The 20896-nt window shown below is 42.9% G+C and overlaps 1 protein-coding gene across 1 annotated transcript in view; it reads right to left on the minus strand.

Annotated features, from left to right (window-relative positions):
- The window catches only part of NBAS (NBAS subunit of NRZ tethering complex), a 540465-nt gene that overhangs the window by 217424 nt on the left and 302145 nt on the right, over nt 1-20896 (minus strand). Inside the window, exon 40 of the mRNA XM_083178566.1 lies at nt 20491-20628. Coding sequence (XP_083034692.1) covers nt 20491-20628 — 138 coding nt within the window. The remainder of the gene's footprint in view (nt 1-20490; nt 20629-20896) is intronic.

A 20896-nucleotide genomic window follows, 5' to 3' on the forward strand; every position in this document is an offset into this window, starting at 1 on the left:
TAATTTTCACAATAATTAAAACATGGGGGTACAATGTTAAAAAAGTTTCCACAACATCCGGGTAGGCATACAAAGTACACTGGGCTGTAAGCTTAGGCCTGGAAAGGTAATTACCAGATGGATTGGAATTCTTGGCAAAAACAGTTCAAACAGACATATGAAAAGTCACATACGGATCCCGGGTCACGCAAGTGCTCTCACGGTCAGTAGGTAATCTCCTCTCCTGGGCGTCTGCCTGGCCCGTGTCCACCAACGCGTTTCGGATCCCTCTCTGGATCCTTTATCAAGGTGTATGTCTATTTAGATTTTTTCAACTATTTGAAAAAATCCAGCACAGTCGAAAACTGCATCCGATTTACACTGTTGTGTTTACAATATGAATAAAAACTGAAAACTGCCGCAATTGAATATTACATAAAAAAAATTTGCGGCTAGCGGAAGTAAAACAGACTTAACTGAATACCCCCTCAAGAGTAAATTTACTTAGCTCCCGCGTTTCAGCAGAGTTGCAACTTTACGATTGTAAACGGGCAAGTTTTTTATTCAAAAAAATTCAGGTATTTTACTAAACTCCCGTGTTAACAGAATTTGTGTTTTACTGATGGTGAAGTTCGTATTTGGTTGCCGAGTATACCAAACACTGCTGAACATCAAGCATGCACTGATCAGTCAGATCCGTGCAATCTGTGTATGTAAAATTCAATGAAACTTTTTTTAAAAATCGCGTTTTTCCTTGTAAATGATTGCCCCTTTTAAAAAAAAAACATCCGAGGTTAGGCCGGCTTCACGCGCGGCCGCCAACCTCGGAGGCTAATACATTTGGCACCATTTCATTAGGAATACGGCTTTTGTAAACAACCTTAACCATAAGCTTTTCTTGACCGTAAGCAGACGTAAAAACCAGCTCGCAGCCAGGAGTCCTTCACAAATTCTCCCAGGGATTAGGCCTGGCTGTGCTTAGGGAGAAGAAGCTAAATTGAGACATGAACGCGCAGGTTCTGCGATTACCCCTCCGAATCTTTAAATGACAAGCCAGAAAATCCGAACAATCAAGTAACATGTAACCTGTTAGCAGCACAATCACTCGAAAATAAAATATAGAAGGAAAAGCCAGTCGCGCTAGATGGAATACTTATCTTTTCAGTCTGTCAAAAGCATTTAAAAGCAATTGGTTAAGGTTTAGATGCTGAGTGACAGCTTAAAGAACACGCTTTCCCCAGTGTAAATGAAAAGCTCTGTTATTAAAAGTTTCAGATTGTTGCTCATTTTGTTCCTCCTCGCAGAGCTGCATTGTTCTAGGCATTCACGGGAACACAAAAGGTTACCAGACTATTTCTGCATAGTTGAAATAACAATGCCTCATCTCTTTTATATTGAATGCGCATTTACGGCAAATACGTTCAAACATCAAGAAAACACAAAACAAACAAATGGATTTCACTTATGTCACACTGGTTGGGCTCTGTGTCGCCTGTAACAGGAATAACGTCACATCTTTTATCAGTATGTTCAAGTAAACAGTGTGCGTATTAATTCTCCTATTGTGCTTAATTTACTGTTATTTACAGCATGACACACAGTATATTTATGTATGTATATCTACTGTATCTATCTATGGTGATGGGTTCTGTTTGACTAGTGTACTTGACGCTACTTATGTGTTTATGTTTTGGCGCCTGCTGTCTTTATTCTGGAGCTACCAGATTGAAGGCAAAAATATATATATATATATATATATATATATATATATATATATATATCGATCGATGACAGCAGCGTTCAGAACTTTGTTTGAAGACAACTCTCATTTAAAGTGCCCCCAGTTTTATTGATTTGTGACCACCGAGTGCCAGCAAATCGTGAGTTATATATATATATATATATATATTATGTTACAAGTCAAAGGTCAGGAATGAAGGCAGACACTCAGCAGTCCAATAAAGAGCTATTTATAATGCATAAATAACAGAATCCAAAGTCAACATTTCGACCCATTCGCAAGACATCCACCAAGAAGACATCGGTTCAGCATAAAGACTACAAGCATTTTGGGCTCCTCTAAAAAGCACACCAAATTGATTGATTGGCAGGAAGTCACATTGTGGCCAATCAGAATCACAATTTACAAATTACCGGGTTGAAAAGCTTTAACCCGGTAATTTGCTTCTGGTGTGAATTGGGGTCATGTTTCACCCAGCAAAATGACCCGGCAATCAAATATGCCGGGTGGCCGGTGTGAAATGGGTATAACACTTTTGTGTCATATAACGGAGTGAAAACAGCTATTATGGAGATGTGAAATGACGGCTATGTGTTATTACTAATTTGTTCCAAAGCATTCTGAAAGTGGCCATTTGATATTGTTCTGAGGAAATTGCTCATTTGGAGGCAGTCTATGAAGGCACGGGATAACTGCATGGCATTGCACTAACAATATTCTATATGCATCGCTAATGCTTTCTAATCTCCCATTACAGCTTTACTAATCTGACTGAAGGAACGTTGCACTGATTGCCTTTTTATATAGTGGAGATTTTATGATTATTTTTTCTATTGAAGTGGTATGGCATGGCGTCAATTGTTTCAATATTTCACACCGGTCTTGTGTGTTTTATCGATTTGTGTATAAAAGTTACCAAATTTCTTTGTAATCAGCGCTTTAAAAACATTCCACTGTGTTTTGACTCTGTCCCTGTCATATAGAAGCAGGGCAGTAGAGAGTCTGGAAGGGCCCAGGTACATTACAGGGTTGTGGCCATAATCGTGGCCGTAATAATTCACTCGGCACTCAAAGAGTTAAAACACATCAAATGCCACACTGCAGCAGCATGTTCTGGGTTGAGAAGAGGTAACGGGGGCCCCACGGTACATATAATATAGGCTACAAGCAATTGTATGGATATATGAACTTTCACAACAAGATCTGACAGATAGTGGTCTATCCACTCCTGTCTCCTAGTATTCCTACCACTGACAATCTTATTATATGCAACAAGTAGGCTGACCGTAGTTAAACAAAATTGGTGGAAATATGCCAGGGCCGAAGGAATCACCATATATGGCAGCTTAATGGCAACACAGTACATCTTCTGTATAATATAATTATACACCCCATTCACATCACACCTCAAACCCGGGTAATTGCCGGGTTGTTGCTGGGCCCAGCTGTGTGAAAGCACCATGCTGAATAACCCGGGTCGATCAAACTGGCAATTCGACCCGGGTCATAAGAGGGGTTAAAACCAGGTCACCCATTGTACACAGGGCAACACACAATTTAATGTGACAGTGCCAGACCTGGGTCCGACCGAGCATAGCAATGTGAAAGCGGTAAGAGGAACATAGAATTTGACAACAGATAAGAACCATTCAGCCCATCTAGGCTGCCCCTTTTTTTAAGCATATTGGTACCCCAAACCCTATTTGATCCTTATTTCTATGTAAGGTTATACTTTTGTCTATCACATGCATGTTTACATTGTTCTACTGTCTTAGCCTCTACCATCTCTGATGGGAGGCTATTCCACTTGTCTACTACCCTTTCTGTGAAGTAATTATTCCTCAGATTTCATCCTATGGAATGCCCTTCCATGCACAATAAGACTCTCCACTAGTCTCCAAACTTTCCCTGAAAACTCATCTCTCTAGGCAAGCCTATAATATTTAAGTTCTACACGCAAAACCCTCTGAGGCACTTATGTATTATATAGCTTCCCTTCTGGACTTGTAACTTGGTGGGACTGCTATGCTATTACTGGTGCCTGTCCTTGTGTTTGCCTCCTATGTCCCTAGATTGTAAGCTTGCAGCAGGGCTCTCCTACCTCCAAGTCTGTCTGTTGTTACCCAGATTGTTCTATCACTGTCTACTATTGTAAAGCGCAACGGAATCTGCTGCTCTATATAAGAAACTGTTAATAAATAAATAATAACTACATATATATAGTCTTTCCTGGTGCGTTTTGTGATGTAGGCCATGCACCATTTTAGTTGCCCTTCTTTGTACAGTCTCTAATGTATTTATATCCTTCTGGAGATATGGCCTCCAGAACTGAACACAATACTCTAGATGAGGTCGTAACAATGACCTATACAGTGGCATTACTACTTTCTACTGCTGATACCTCTCCCTATGCAACCAAGCATCTGACTTGCCTTCTTCATTGCCTACCTGCCTTTAAGTCACCCGAAATAGTGACACCTAGATGTCTCTCCTCCTCAGTGGTTTCCATTATAGTGCCATTGAAACTAAATTTAGCCTTGGGATTTTTGAGACCCAGGTGCATGATTTTGTATTTTTTGGCATTAAACTGTAATTGCCTTGCACTTGACCATTTCTATAGTCTACCCAGATCATCAACCATTTGTTTTACCCCTCCCGGTGTGTCTGCTCTGCAGCATACAACAATACCATTTGCAATGTCACCAATAAAGATTTTGTATTGTATTAAAAATACAGTTTAAACTCAAAATCCAAAAACAAATAAACTGCTGGAAGGGGGAGGGGTAGTGTTTCCCGACTGCTATCTTAGTTTAAGGCTTCAACAAACTGTTGATGTAACTAGCAACTTTGTCATCCTAGATTACGTAGTACAAAGAGATGGGTACTAGTACTATTTGTATGCAAATTACATTATTGCAAAACTTAATGAGTTTCTGACAGCTCCTTTCCATCTCTCATCCATCACATTGTGAAGCAATACTTTTTGGCAAGCTACACCACCCCCCCCCCCCCCCCATTGCCTTTGTAAGCTATTTAACACTTTTAGGGTTTTGAATAATTAATACAATGGGTACTTGATCTCTCGCAGAATTAACAAAAAAAAAAGCATTGCATTGTTTTTGAATAATAATACAAATCATAGAAAATGTGCAGCGATACAGTAATCCAGAGTCTAAGACACTGTGTGACGTCTGCGTGGTAGCAGAGTATATCTTGTGTAAATAAACTGTTGATTAAACTAGCAACTTTTTCATCCCAGATTACTCAATGCATAGAGATGGGTACTCACACTATTTATATGCAAATTGCATTATTGCAAAATATAATGAGTTTTGGACAGCTCTTTAATGTATCCAACTCTCATCCATCATATCCTCAGGCATTCCTGTTTGGCAAGCTACCCCCAATTCTGGTCTTTTATTTAACAATTAATTGTATCTCTAGCACCCGTTCTCCCAGGTGTGTTAAGAGACATGGTGGTTTGTTTATTTTTTTTTAAATTGAAATTTTTTAAAAGAGCAATGCTTTTACTAACAAGAGACAGCTAGTAACAGCACTGCCCTTTTAAATATCAGACATAAACAGGCTAAGCAGTGTCCATGTTACATTTTCACATTTGCATGTGTATTGCAATAGGGATAATCGCTGCAGCAAGAATATGAGTGATTAAACGAGTTGCCCGCACACACAGCCAAAAACGTTCGCTGACTGCTGACATTGGCTGTGCTGCAGTGCCGATGAGATAGGTCTGTGAACCACTTCGCTCAATGACATACGTTCAACACCCACCACCAATATAGCGTTGGTTACATAAACGAATGAAACAGTACTATATATTGATCCAGTGTGTACCCAGTCTTATCGGGTGCCGGACGGGATCCCGACTGTTAAAACACAGACAGACAGGTTCCCAACAGCCACCGGCTATACTCCCTCATGGGTGTCCACGACCCCCATAGAGGGAGAATAGAATAGTGGCCCCGCAAGGGTCTTTGTTGTGCTTCGTTGTGCTTGCCATGCTGTCTCAGTCTGGCCTGTCAGGATCCCGACTGTCGGAACCCAATACCACACCCATCTTATCTCCCCCTGTTCAGTTGGGAAGTGTTGGATGTTCTATTTCATATACTGTATGTGGGTTAACTTTACATTTTTTAAAAATAAAAAATGCACGTCGGCGTGGAGTTGAGAATATAAAGTGTGGCGAGCGCAGCGAGCCACCGCGCCCGAAGCGTGGCGAGCCCCGCGAGGGGACGCGGATACCTGTGAAGTAATGCTCGCCACGCTTCGGGCTCGGTGCGCTCGCCACATTTTATATTCTCAACTCCACGCCGACGTGGATAGTAGGGGTATGAAAAGGTAGTAGGACGCGTACCGTCGCCGCTTGCCACGCTTCGGGTTGGCGTCAATCGTGGGGTACCGGTCACAATGGGGCCATTTGGGGTCTGGGGACAATTTTACATTGAATCCAATGTAAAATAGGGTCCCTGGGACCCTACTCACATTTGATTCAATGTAAAAATCGGGTCCATCGCGTCGGTCGCATTGCATGCGACCGACGCGATTTTTCCGACCCGATCAAAATCGTTGTGGCCGTTCTAGGAAACAAGTACCCAAGAATTTATCAAGTGCCATTTTTAGTATAATAATAATATTCATAACAATAATAATAATAATAATAATAATAATAAAGGCAAGAGTCTTTTTTAAATGTTAACTATAAAAATTACTTATGCTGGGCATACATTATACTGTATATACAATTATGCAATTCTCAATTATCTTCCACCGTTTGGGTGCAAATGGTCAACTGACATTCAATCTCATAGATTACTAAATTTTCAATTCAACAAGCCAGATATGCCAGATAATTATATAGTATTATTATTATTATTATCAGTTTCTTATATAGCGCAGCAGATTCCGTTGCGCTTTACAATAGCAGACAGTGATAAAACAAACTGGGTAACAACAGACAGACTTGGTGGTTTGAGGGCCCTGCCGCAAGCTTACACTCTATAGTAGTGTATGCACAGGTTTAGTTTATACACACATAAAAGCATAAACTGGGAAATACTTTTATTACAATAAAAATACCATCTTTGTGCGGCAAGTTAAAAAAAAAAATTGCAATGTTATCACATGTGGGAAGAGGAAAAAAAAAGGTTCTGCTCAATTCCGATTGTCTGCATGGAGAGGTCTAATTGGCAGCTACAGGTTTTTTTTTTTTTTTTTACATTTTTAGAAAGGCAAAAACAACATACAGTAAGAAAACAATGTACAGAGTGCAAAGAAAAAAGCAAACCAGGAAATAAATAAAAAAGTGTGAGAAGCAGGAAATAAAGTAACGGAGGAAAAAGTGAGAGAAGAAGGAAATAAATAAAGTAACAGAGGAAAAATTGTGAGTAGTAGGAAATTAATAAAATAAGAGGAAAAGCATGCATTTTATACATAGTATCCTTGTAATCTACAGTATGTGCTTCTCTTTACTTTTAGATACACCAGACCCTAAGTGCATAGATAAGAAGTCTCAGTACAAATACTGAGCATTCCTTAAATTAGAGCATTATTAATATTGAAGATAAACTAAACTAAGAGTGATCGGCAATTAGTTCCACCTCTACAAGGTCTATCTATGATTTTCCGAGCAGAGGATGAAATCTATTTCTCTGTCGCCCAGTTATTTTCAGATACAATCCTCAAGTACAGATGGAGAGGGACTCATTCAGCTGGTGGCTGTCGCCCCCACCTTCTAACCTTGCTCGTCTCCGTGAGGCGAAAACAGGCAGGGTTTCCACTCCCCGCCGCTGAGTTACTGGGACGTGCGTGTGAGACAGATGGAGCGCCTCTCCCAGTCAGATGGAGCGCCTCTCCATCGGCGATCGCCAGTGGGGGCATTCTGGCGATTCCTGGCGCTGTATGAGAGGCGCTCCATCTGTACCCCTAAAAAGGCCATGTTTTCTGGACTTCTGTCTGTGGGAACAGTGTGATTATTACAAACATTAAGGGCCCGGTTCTGGTTTATTTGTTCCCATGTGAATTTGCACGGGAGCACAATGCTTTTATTCTGCGGATGCACGTTTCTTTTTTATACCTTTTTTATATTGTTCCTCTTGGTTCCTCTTTGAAACTGAAGGAATCAGGGTTTTTAGAGAACATTACTCAAAAACGTGAGCATGCACTAAAGTAAGATTGTAAGCTTGCAGCAGGGCCCTCTTACCTCCAAGTCTGTCTGTCGTTACCCAGTTTGTTTTATCTCTGTCTACTATTGTAAGGCGCAATGGAATCTGCTGCTCTATATAAGAAACTGTAACGGAATCTGCTGCGCTATATAAGAAACTGTAACGGAATCTGCTGCACTATATAAGACACTGTAACGAATCTGCTGCGCTATATAAGACACTGTAACGGAATCTGCTGCGCTATATAAGACACTGTAACGGAATCTGCTGCACTATATAAGACACTGTAACGGAATCTGCTGCGCTATATAAGACACTGTAACGGAATCTGCTGCGCTATATAAGACACTGTGACGGAATCTGCTGCACTATATAAGACACTGTAACGAATCTGCTGCGCTATATAAGACACTGTAACGGAATCTGCTGCGCTATATAAGACACTGTAACGGAATCTGCTGCGCTATATAAGACACTGTAACGGAATCTACTTGCTATATAATAAACTGTAACGGCATCTGCTGCGCTATATAAGACACTGTGACGGAATCTGCTGCGCTATATAAGACACTGTAACGGAATCTGCTGCGCTATATAAGACACTGTAACGGAATCTGCTGCGCTATATAAGACGCTGTAACAGAATCTGCTGCGCTATATAAGATGCTGTAACGGAATCTGCTGCGCTGTATAAGAAACTGTAACGGAATCTGCTGTGCTATATAAGACACTGTAACGGAATCTGCTGCGCTATATAAGGAACTGTAACGGAATCTGCTGCGCTATATAAGACACTGTAACGGAATCTGCTGCGCTATATAAGAGACTGTAACGGAATCTGCTGCGCTATATAAGACGCTGTAACGGAATCTGCTGCGCTATATAAGACACTGTAACGGAATCTGCTGCGCTATATAAGACACTGTAACGGAATCTGCTGCGCTATATAAGACACTAACGGGACCTGCTGCGCTATATAAGACGCTGTAATGGAATCTGCTGCGCTGTATAAGAAACTGTAACGGAATCTGCTGCGCTATATAAGACACTAACGGAATCTGCTGCGCTATATAAGACACTGTAACGGAATCTGCTGCGCTATATAAGAGACTGTAACGGAATCTGCTGCGCTATATAAGACGCTGTAACGGAATCTGCTGCGCTATATAAGACACTGTAACGGAATCTGCTGCGCTATATAAGACACTGTAACGGAATCTGCTGCGCTATATAAGACACTAACGGGACCTGCTGCGCTATATAAGACGCTGTAATGGAATCTGCTGCGCTGTATAAGAAACTGTAACGGAATCTGCTGCGCTATATAAGACACTGTAACGGAATCTGCTGCACTATATAAGACACTGTAACGGAATCTGCTGCGCTATATAAGACACTGTAACGGAATCTGCTGCGTTATATAAGAAACTGTAACGGAATCTGCTGCGCTATATAAGAAATTGGAAATAAATAATAAATAATAAAGTAACAGCTACCAAACACTCAATGGTGATAAGTACAAATACTATAACTATAAAAAAGTCAAATGTGTTTCTCATCTCAGTACCACTCACAGAGGTAAGACAGAGAAGTCCATTAAAGACAACTATATTCAATGCAGGCGGCAAAGGGGCTTCTACTGCGAGGATGGTTTGTTGTCGGTGAGGGCAAGTCATCCTTGCCGTCAAACCCCCTCGCTGGATACTTGCCCTATTCAATGTTCCGACAAAATACTCGCTGTTCAATTCCCTTAAACGGTGAGGTTCACCGCAAATGCAGGGAGCCTGCTTCATTTTTATGGCGAGCCACAACGGTTTGATGGCCACACTCGCCGTTTCCATCTTGCCTCAGGGAACAGTCAAGGTAGAAAGGTGAGTGAAGGGGAGGCCGTTGAGTACTCTGACGGCGAGCTATCGGCACTGCTAGCCGTAAAGCTTGCCGCCCGCATTGAATATACCCCATAGCCATAGACCTACTGATTCAACACAATAACATTATACTGTATACATTCTTCAGCATTAAAACTTCCTGTAAAAAACATTTTACAAGGTCTGTAACAAATTTTATACATTAGAAGCTCTTCTATCATACAAACATCAAAGATTCTATCTTATGTATCTACCTACTTCAGAACTGATGCTGATTTTAGTTCTACCAGCTATACCCCTATGTATGCTGTATTTTATCAACACACCCTGTACGTTACCTTGTCATTTGTTTTTTTGTTTGCTATGTACGGCGCTGCGGACACTTTTTGGCGCCTTATAAATAAATGACTACTATGTTTGAAAGCTGCATCCTTCCACCTCTTACAAATGTCCCTCTAAATGTGCCTCCACCAAACATGCCTCATTCATGTTCTATGAGAAGTAATTATAAGCTGGCAGCACAGGTCTGATTTAGTAAAGGCACCTCCTGCTGCTTTGTACAACAACATTTGCGTCCACCTCCCGCTCCATAGTACATGGTAAGCAGCTATGCATATGTGGCTAGACTCTTATTTATTTATTGGCAGTTATTATCACATCTGTCCCTGCCCCAGTGGAGCTGACAATCTATATTCTCTACCACATGTACACGCACACACAGACATTCTAAGGTTAATTTTGTTGGGAGCCAATTAACCTACCAGTGTATTTGGGAATTGAACCCATGACCTCGGTGCTGTGAGGCAGTAATGCTAACCATTGCATCGTCCATGCTGCCCATACTCTTCCAGTATGAAATGAATAATGACATTTAATAGGAAGAACCCAAAAAGTTTCTTTATTCCCCTGAAATCGACCAATTTTGAATACAGTCTATATTACCAGATGCTACAGATGACCTTCAAGTGATTTCTCTCCTTTATTCTTCAAGCTGTGTTTACAGGTAAAGAAGTTCCCATTCCTTAGAACCTGAAAACCATACCTCCCAACAGTCCCGATTTTATCGGGACAGTCCCGATTGTCAGGGCCTGTCCCGCTGTCCCACCCGCGGGCGGCAGTGTCCCGCGGTGTGGGGGGGCTGTTGAGAGTCCCCCCTGTCAGCTGCTAAGCAGCGGGAAATAGCCAGGGGGCTGGGGGCATGGCTAGAGGCTCAAAGAGCCTCTGGGTCATGCCCCCATAGCGGCAAAATGGGGGCGTGGCCTCGCGGAAGAGCCGCGAGTATAGGCCACGCCCCCGCAGCATCGTCCCGCATCCTAAAGTGACAAAGTTGGGAGGTATGTGAAAACTCTTAAAATTGTCTCCTTGAATAGCCTCCTTACACTGTAGGAAGTTCTACATTTTATTTTAAGCACAAGCGTTGTATTTTAATATCGCAGATTAAAGTTGTAATACTATGCTACAGTAACTGTGGTCTATGATTTATAGCCTTGCACAAGGAATCAGTATGCATTACGGATGGACAGGATGGCGGGAGTGGAATCCCGCTACATATAATCCAGGCAGGGGCTGGGTAGGTATAATTAGTGTCTCCCCTAACCCCCCCCCCACCTGCAGCCTAGCCCTTCCCCTGATGCAGCCTAACCCTCCCCCAGAAACTATCACGCCCATTTTTATTGACTAAACCCAATCCTCTCCATTATTGCATAACCCTTTCCCTGAGGTCTATCGCTAACTCCTCCCACACAACCTATCAAAAAATCTCCCCATTAGTGCCTAAACCCTCCACCCCTTTTAAGTGTCTCACCCTAACCTTCCCCTTCACACACCCCCCCCCCCCCCTCCTAGCCTAACACAAAGGGGTATATTCTTTCAAGGGGGTTTATATGGAGAGGATAGCTTTTTTTTTTGCAAGAAAAAGCCATACTCGCTGTCCAGCCCCCCTCGCCGGCCGCTCGCCATATTCTACGTTCTGGGATTCCCCTAAACTGCGAGGTTCACCGCAAATGCAGCGTACCCCGGGGGAGTTGAGTTGAATACTAACGGCAAACTATCGACAATGCTCGCCATATAACTCGTCGTTAGCTGCTCAAACCCCCCACCCCGTAATGAATATTGCCCTAAAAATCCCTGTATACTTAAAATCGGATGCTGCCCGATTCCTGCATTGGCATCTACATTGATGTCAGGATTCCAATGCCGTCGGTGAAACTCATTACTCATTTCAACAGCACCTATCCTTTGGTCTCTAACACCCTAATAATTTCAGTGTCCTGTTCCCTGGTGAATCTTTCTTTATTTACCATATATTTGTCCTAAATTGCCTTGTACTTTAATTCATTGTTTTCTTGTTTTTTTTTTTGCTAATTTATGTATTCTGCTAGGCAATGCAGAACCCTTGAGGGTCTTGACGTGAACAGTGCTACCCAATAAGAATCTCTGGTACTTATGTAGTATCTGGGCTGCCGATTTCTAAATCGGGTCGGATCGGGAGATCGCATCGCATCGCATGCGACCATGCGATTCGATGCGATGCGATGCGATGCGATGACCCGATTTTTCCATAGGAATCAATGTTAAAATGGACTGAGTCCATTTTAACATGGAATTCAATGGGAAAAATGGGTCCTTTTCATACCCCTACTATCCAAGTGGGCATGGAGTTGGATATAAACCTGTGGCGAGCGTAGCGAGCCACCGAGCCCGAAGCGTGGCGAGCGAAGCGAGCCCCGCGAGGGGACGAATACCGTCCCCTCGCGGGGCTCGCTTCGCTCGCCACGCTTCGGGCTCGGTGGCTCGCTACGCTCGCCACAGGTTTATATCCAACTCCATGCCCACTTGGATAGTAGGGGTATGAAAAGGACCCATTTTTCCATAGGAATCATTTTAACATTGATTCCTATGGAAAAATCGGGTCATCGCATCCGATATCGGATGCGATGCGATGCGATATCGCATCGCATCGCATCTGATTGTATGCCTTAACTTAAGGCATACAATCAAAAAATCGGCAGCCCAGATACTACATAAGTACCGAATCTCTCTATTTATGATAGCACATTGTTATTTAAAAAAAACAAAAACAAAAAAAACAGAGCAAATAAAAAACTATTCCTATTCATTTTACAGAGGCAAGTCTCTGTGGGCACGCACTGGCTGGTAATAAGTCACCGAAGTGGTTAAATCAATGATCGTGCTAAATTTTAGAGCAGACCTGGTTTCATCCTGATTACAAAATGTACTTTCACGTCTTTTTTTGAAAGAAGTGTCACTATACCAAATAATGGTATCTTTCTGCTGACAGACGGACTCCTTCAGCTGATGAGAACTGTCGATCTTGACGGAATTAAATGGACTGTAAGATCAATAGTGTTCTGATCACTCAATTAGGACACATTACAGCCTAGAAGCCAGTCTGGCGTCTGACAAGTCACATATGACAGCAGACTGGTAAGAGATTCTGTATTACGATACACGTCTCCCAGCAGACTACCAAGTAGGCTTCGCCGAGTTGCTTCTGCCATTGAAACTCTTTCTTTCTCGTTCTCACTAATAACGTTTAATTAAATAGGAAATCACAGGGATCTTCACCCTGAGGCCCACGTTGTAACGGTGGTCTTGCGTCAATCACAAACACACATCTGTGGAATGTTTTCCCAGAAGCTGTAATATTTGGCTTTTACGGTATATTTGACTTTTTAAAAATAAATGAAATCTACTGAAGGACATCAATAGAGGTCTTGGAAGAGGAGGAATAAATGAAGTGGTGTGAGACTATGACTGCTGTTGCCAAGTCAGTGATTTTAAAATGACCAATTGGTAAGAAAAATACTGTCAAGAGCGCGTTCCTCTCTCTCCGCTTTGGATAATCGACGTGCTGGAAGTGCAGCTCATCCAGTGATACGCAAGACAATCTCTGACCACAAAGGTCTCGCCTGATGATTGCTTTACTTAATTGGCCTGTCTTAGATGCCACAACTACAGAAATACTATAATAGAGATATTATTGCAATGTAACCAGCAGAGACGACTTATTTAGCTACGAGACCTATGTTAAGGTCTCATCAGAGCTGGCAACCTTTCTTCTGTCATAAGCTATTGATATGGGTTTACTTGGTATACGGACTACAAATAAGCGCTCTGTTTTGTAAAACGGCAGGCTGTGTCCTCAATCAGGGGTGGTTTTTACCTACCAGGTAAAATCCAACACCTCTTCAGCGTTAGTGAAGCGAGTGTGACTAGTCAGTGACTTTTTTATTGGAAGCCCTACCGGCCAGTCACCCGCATGATTGGCAATCCCATTGGGAGGTGTTCCCTCTTTCCGGGACTGCCAGTCCAGACTGTAATAGACAGAGAACTGGCTTCCTGTAGGAAGCCAGTTCATGCCTTACTGCACAACCATAGCTGGCTTCTACAGGCTGCAGCCGACGCAGCCCATAGAAACTAGGCTTTTGCACATGCACAGTAATGCTGCTGGTACTGCACATGCGACTGGCCCGGCGCCTAACAATCGTAGAATACAGTCAACGATCCCTGGCACGGGGACCGGTGGCTCTGTCCTGTATGATGCACAACGGGACAGAATGTGAATATAAGCCTTGCCCGCTGCATTGTGGTGCTTTGTGTACAGTTATACACTCAGTCTCATGCAGCCCTTATGAAGTTGTGACGTATCACATTAGGATTAAAATTAATATTCAAGCGAGAAAGATACTAGGTGGCAGTTAAGTGGCACCGTACCTGGTGCACCACAAAGGGCTGATTGGCGCAAATACAGCAACAGTGGAGGACACGTATGTACCTATAAAAAGGGGGATCTAGGAGTCACTCTTTCATGTTTACACATGAGAAGCGGAGTGAAACCCGCCATTCGTTTTTTTTTGTTTTTTTTTTAGTTTAACTTTCATTAAAATAGAGTCAAAATAGTATGTAGCATGTTAAAGATATGTCTTTCTGGATGATAAAACTGTTATGTACGTCTGCCTAGCACTAGGTCATTTCTAGCTTCATGACTATAGGCTGGAGAGAACATTAAGAAATGCTGTGAGGCTGGAGAGACATGGAAGGCATGAGGCTGGAGCACAAGAAGGGGGCAAAGGCTTCAAAGAGATGGGGGCATGAGGCTGGAGCATACATACAGGGATGTTTTAGGCTGGAGAGGACAGTGAGGGATGGTGTGAGGCTGGAAAGACAAATGGGGTCATGGGGAATGAGGCTACATGATGGCCACACATAAGGGCCAATTCAGACCAGCTCGCTGTTCTGCGAAGACAGTAGCTGTCAGGAAGAAGATGGCCAGCAAAGGGAAGCCTTCACTGGCTGCTCACAGGGCCGTTTGAGGGCAGTAATGCAGTGTTTTCTGGACGTGCCACAGAGAACGCCGGGGCACTCTGGCAGTTGGGAGGGAGGGGCGCTGATGTAATCAGCGGCGGCCTTCAGCCCACAGCCTTCGAAGTCCCTGGTAAGCCCCCTTAACATTATGCATTTTGTGTGCCATCCGATCCGATGCCTGGACCCATACGTATCAGAGCCGGAGATCATATGTGCTGCTCGTAAGAGCTCTGGGCCGGACGCCCTCCCGGCAGCAGGGAATAAGGATCGCATGCGATACAGCACATGCACAAGTACCACAGTACCATATCCTATGCAAACCTGCCTGGCTGAAGGGGGATTGGAAGCGACTACTTCCCCACGCTGCGAACAGAGGGGAAAACCTTTACATCACGAGTGATTCCGAATCATTTCCCCCTAATGTGCACCGCTGCAGCCGTGCACATAGGCGGAATTATCCTTATGTAGGGGCAGAGTTTACTTGTTTACTGGGCCCCAAATACTTGCAGCCCAGCGAGCAGGTCTGAAACCAGGCCCGAAGTGATGACCTGGCAAATAACAGGTCCCAAATGCTATACTGATGAGTTGTCATCGCTGCAGAACCTTGCCTTTTATTTTATATTTTAACGCCTGAAACACAGACGAGTATGCTGCCCATCATTCTGTATACACCTGTATAGCGGCAATCTAACACACAGGCCCGCAGTCCCGGAACAGAGGTTGCAAATGAAATACAGAGATGAATCAAATGAAATATAAAAAGCAGTAAAACATTTCTCATAAGTCATATTTCATTAGCATTTATAAATATATATATTTTTTACAAGTCTGTATTATGTAATAGCGCAGCACAGGCAATGATTACTCTTGCAGACAATTAGATTTATAACGGAATAATTAGTCTACAATAAAATATATAGCCGGAAATCCAGAGTGAATATTCAGCTCTCGTTTTTCAATTTTCGTTTTTAGGACAGAAGAGTGTGGTACTGATTGCACAGGGGACGGGAATTATATTACAGTGGCCTGAACATGGCTGCTATAAATTATAGTTTTAAATGGAATTTTATAATGAAATTTTGCACATTTACAGTCCTATCAATTCAGATGATTTCATTTCTTATTTTTTTTTCAATCCCACATTAACATTTTATTAGCTAAACACATATTTTTATTGGGCAGGTTAAGTCGTTACTGTATACTCGCGTAGACGTTATCTGTGGCTCATTATTCCCTGAATATGTCCTTTGCTAATAAGTAATGGAAGGCATTGAGCACTATAAATGTACAAACTTGTCCATCTATTACTGGGCCTGGTGCAGAGATACATACATAGTAGCCCCGTCTGGGCATGCTGATGAGGTGGTACGCCAGGTACTTCGTCTCTGCAGATCTGTGGAGCTATTCTGTACAGCAGGGATGGCAGACCGATCTCTACCCGCAGCTAAATGGCTGTAACTGGGCATCAACAGGCACTTTGATACTGTGTATGTGCAGGGACAATGGCAGAAGGGCCAATGGTCTCATGGGCTGGTCTTGCTTCTTTTCATTTTTAAGGACGTTTAGCAAATTTGCCCCAGGGAGTCAAATCAGGCCACGCCCCCCATGAAATGCCATGTGACATATAGCCACTCCTCTTTTACCCTTGGATGTGTGTGCAGTATATGATGTCATAACAGAAAGAGATGCCCTCTGTCTGACCTCTTATATTGCATTGTGACCACTGTAATATTAATGTTTTTGTGTAAAAAAGTTATTGATATTTTTTTCCATTTCCCAATATTTCCCATTTTAGCTGTCTTTTATTAATAATCAAAAATTAAAAAACCTATATATAAATATTTTATTTCAATAGCGAATTCTATAACACACAATGGATTCTGGTGTGGTATAGCGGGCCGACAGTAGGGATTCCGGCAGTCAGTATACCGACATCGAATCCCGGCTGCCGGTACTCCAACGGGGGGACAAGAGCATCGAAGCCCCTTGCGGGCCTGGTGCGCTCACCACAAGTTCTGTTCTTCCCACTAGGGAGAATAGTTGCTGTAAGTCAGGTACAATCAGATTCCGATGTCGGTATACTGACTGTCAGAATCGCGACTGTTGGGAGGTCGTGCGGCACCCATGGATTTACCCAGAAGCATCCGACAGACACATGTGATAGCTGTTGCTATATCGCACTACCAGTTAGTTGTAGGATTACGTTTCTTCAATCGGACCACTGGTAATAGCCAGGCAGGGATCCCAACTCTTGTAAATTAAGGGGCGGACTATATGGGCCAAACAGTTCTCATCTGTCATCTGTTTATCTGTAACTGGCTGACAAATATCATGGTATCAGGGGTTAAATGTCCCTGATTGCGCCAATCACACAATGCTCTTAACAGCTCTCCTGGAGATTTCATGCTTAAGGGCAAAATTCAGGCATGTACTGTAGCTCAATCAGCTTTAGGAGGAAAGCTTTCAACCTTCTAGGCCCTCCCTGCTGCTGTAGAGGCTGATGGGGATGATTTGGGTGGTACTGCCGCAGTGATACTGGCTGCAGGGTGACATTTCTTACTAACACATTACACCAGGGGGGACGGCACTGAACGCACACCTCTAGTTACGTTCATGCTTAAATAGAACACCTGCATAAGACTGAAATGTTGACTGAACACTACGACAAGTTATCGGCTACTTAATTTATATAACATGGCATTCCCTTCCCCACACATATCTTACATTTTCTCGTCGTAACCATCAGTAACGTTGGGTGTTTGTAACTGCTAATGTTGGGTGTTTCTCTTGCTGCAAATGCGTCTTAGCCGCCACACAATGCGACTAAGACGCACAAGGACTGATGTATAAAATTAAATCAGCACAGTCTCCACGTGCGTCCTAGTTACACTGCATGGCCACAAAGATGCATTTTGCGGCAAACAAGATGTCCGACGCTGGAAGATGTCATGTGACTTGGCATGCAAAGGGGCTGCTTGGCATGAATGCAGCTGTATACTATGAGCACACAGCTACTTCACGGAATCTCTGCTGAGCACGAGATCTGCTGAACCTCTGTAGTAATGAATAGAAACTATGCCTATTTTTAACATGTCATGTAGCTAAAAACCATCGGTCTCCCCGTCTTCGCCTGCTGTCACCGTCGCTAATCATTTGCATTGACATGGCCGACGCGTAGCTTATCTTCAAGAAGCAGGCTGTATACCGGGAAGATAGTTGTAGGTTAAAAAAAAAAAAAAAATGTCTTCCACGAAAAACCCTTCAAATAGAAAATTTGTTGTTTTGCAGTTTTGCCCTAGAAGTATTTTAAAGACCGAATGGCCCTGGTATATGACCTTTTCTGTGCAACCTCTCTTTATTGCTGCATTTATTCATGTCAATTATTGATAGGTTCGGCAAGCCTAGTAATCTTTCACTGACTGCAGTGCTGACTTTGCCACTGGTAATGAAATTACTTGTCCAAGCAGAACAGGCTTGGCCGCTTCAGCAATTGAATATCTATAGACAAAAGGATGGCGCTTGATGAAGACAAGTGTATTACTGAGATTTGTATTTAAAGTTCCTCTGCCATAGGTCACCTAATAGAGTTTCACTGGTAGAATTTATGGTCGGCGCTGGGGGTGAAAAAAATCCCCGGCTAGAAAAAAAAAATGGTTTTGTGATATATTTTCCTATATAATTTATTCTTGCTATAAATTATCTCCTGGGCCTTCTGAACTGAGCAGTTCATCATGGAAGAGGAGAGAGAGAGGTGAGACAATTATGTACAAATACAGCTGCCGAGGGGATGAGGGATTACGCACGGAACGGATCTAGTGCTGCGAATTCTGAACTCTGAGCATATTATTTTTATTTATTAACTTTTTAACAGATGGGCGCCTCAAAAGTCTAATCTAGGATTTGTATACGCTTCCAGTAGTGAGATAAAGACGGTATTGGTGCAAGATGAGTTCGTGTCATTTTGTAAAGGACCTGGAATCTTTACACCCGTTATCCGGGCTGAGATGACAATTCTGAGTATGGAGCTGATCAATTCATCAGATAATGGTTACAACACAACTATTATGCTGCAGTGATTTCTAAAAAGCAAAGAACAGTGGGGCAGATGTATTAAGCCTGGTGAAGAGATAAAGTGGAAGGAGATAACGCACCAGCCAATAAACTCCTAACTGTCATTTTTCAAACATAGCTGATTGGCTAGTGCATTAGCACCTTCTACTTTATCTACACTGAGGAGTACAGATGGAGCGCTGAAAATCGTCAGATTCCCTTAGCTGGCGATCGCCGATGGAGAAGCGCTTCATCTGATGCAGGCATGCGAGCATCTCACACACACGCGCGTCCCCGTCAACATGGCGGTAGGGAGCACTTTCCCTACCCGTCTCTGCTCCAGGGAGACGGGCAGGGTTAGGGGGGAGCTGGGGGCAGCTGTCGGGAGGCATCGGGGCGAAGGGCTTTGTTGGAATGGGGCGCAAGAGCATCTCATGCGTGTGAGCCCCCTTCCAGCGGATGGCAACGACTGGCGATTGGCGATTTGATCCGATGGGAGCTGCTCCATCTGTATATTCAATTCCAGCCGTAATTTCCGATGAGGGAAATAGCAGCCGTTTCCGACAGCATTGAAGGCAAAATTCGACAAAACAGATCTGACTTTAAAACAAGTTGGATCTGTTTTGACGAATTCCTGGACGTTTTTCGGCAGTTCTGCAGCCGTTTTCGCCGACACTTGACAGTGGGAAGATTGAATTCTACTCCCTACCCAATCCTTCTAAGTGACATTGCCTATGCCTAACGCACCCGGTATCTCAGATATCGCAGTGTTCTGTTCTAGAGCCCCAATACATAGGTTTGCCCGGTCAGCCATTTCTGTAATAGTTTATTGATGTACTGTATAAGCAGATTTATTAAAGTTGTTTTAGATTGAATGACTATAACAGTATGGGAGGTCTCTATGGTCCGAAAGTTATATGGGGTCCCAAGTACAGTATCCTTAATTTATTTTTTAGTATAGACCTATAGAATATTTTGTATAACCATCTGAAACGAAGGGGCATCTAAAAATGAAATGAGGTGATGTTGCCCATAGAAACCAATTTGATTCTATCTTTCATTCCTCTATTGCATCCTAGAAACTGATAGACCGAATCCGATTGGTCGCTATGGGCACCATCATCTCTCTCTTTATATTCAAAAGCTTCAGTAAATACAGTAAAACAAATCTTGAGATCGTGTAACTTTTTGAAGGCAGAAACGGATAGAGAAGACGACGACAAGGTGTTCCGGGACCTGATAACACATAAGCTCCCTCATTATACAGATCTTATGTTATAAGACGTTTCAGCGGATCGCCCGCATTGTGGAACCGGAGAGGAAAGAGACAGCTATGTGAGCTTACCCTGTAGAGAGGATGGCACTTGTCCTTGAAGCATGGTGCCAAATGGGCATAGATTTGCAGGCTGTAGTAATAAGCTGCCAGCTGGAGAGACAGAGCCGAATGCGATTGCTTTTCAAAGCATTTGTTGGCATCCAGCACCTAGAGAAAAAAAAACAATAGACACAGAATTGACTTGGCTGAAGACAAGACCCGAACCTTGGATTTAAACCCTTTTGCCGGCGGAGAGGCTGCAATACACTGTGTAATGGTTTACAAGAGACTAAAGCTCAGCTAATTAATGCCTCTTTTACATAATCTTTAAATAATTATGCTGCTTATCAATTTCACTTAGAGATGTGATTCAGTAGCACAGGAAGAGGAACAGAACCGCACACACACACTGCAGAGCACTGGTATCGTCATTGGG

This window comes from Crinia signifera, chromosome 3, assembly GCF_055691185.1.
Source record: "Crinia signifera chromosome 3, ASM5569118v1, whole genome shotgun sequence".
In the NCBI taxonomy this organism is placed as follows: domain Eukaryota; kingdom Metazoa; phylum Chordata; class Amphibia; order Anura; family Myobatrachidae; genus Crinia; species Crinia signifera.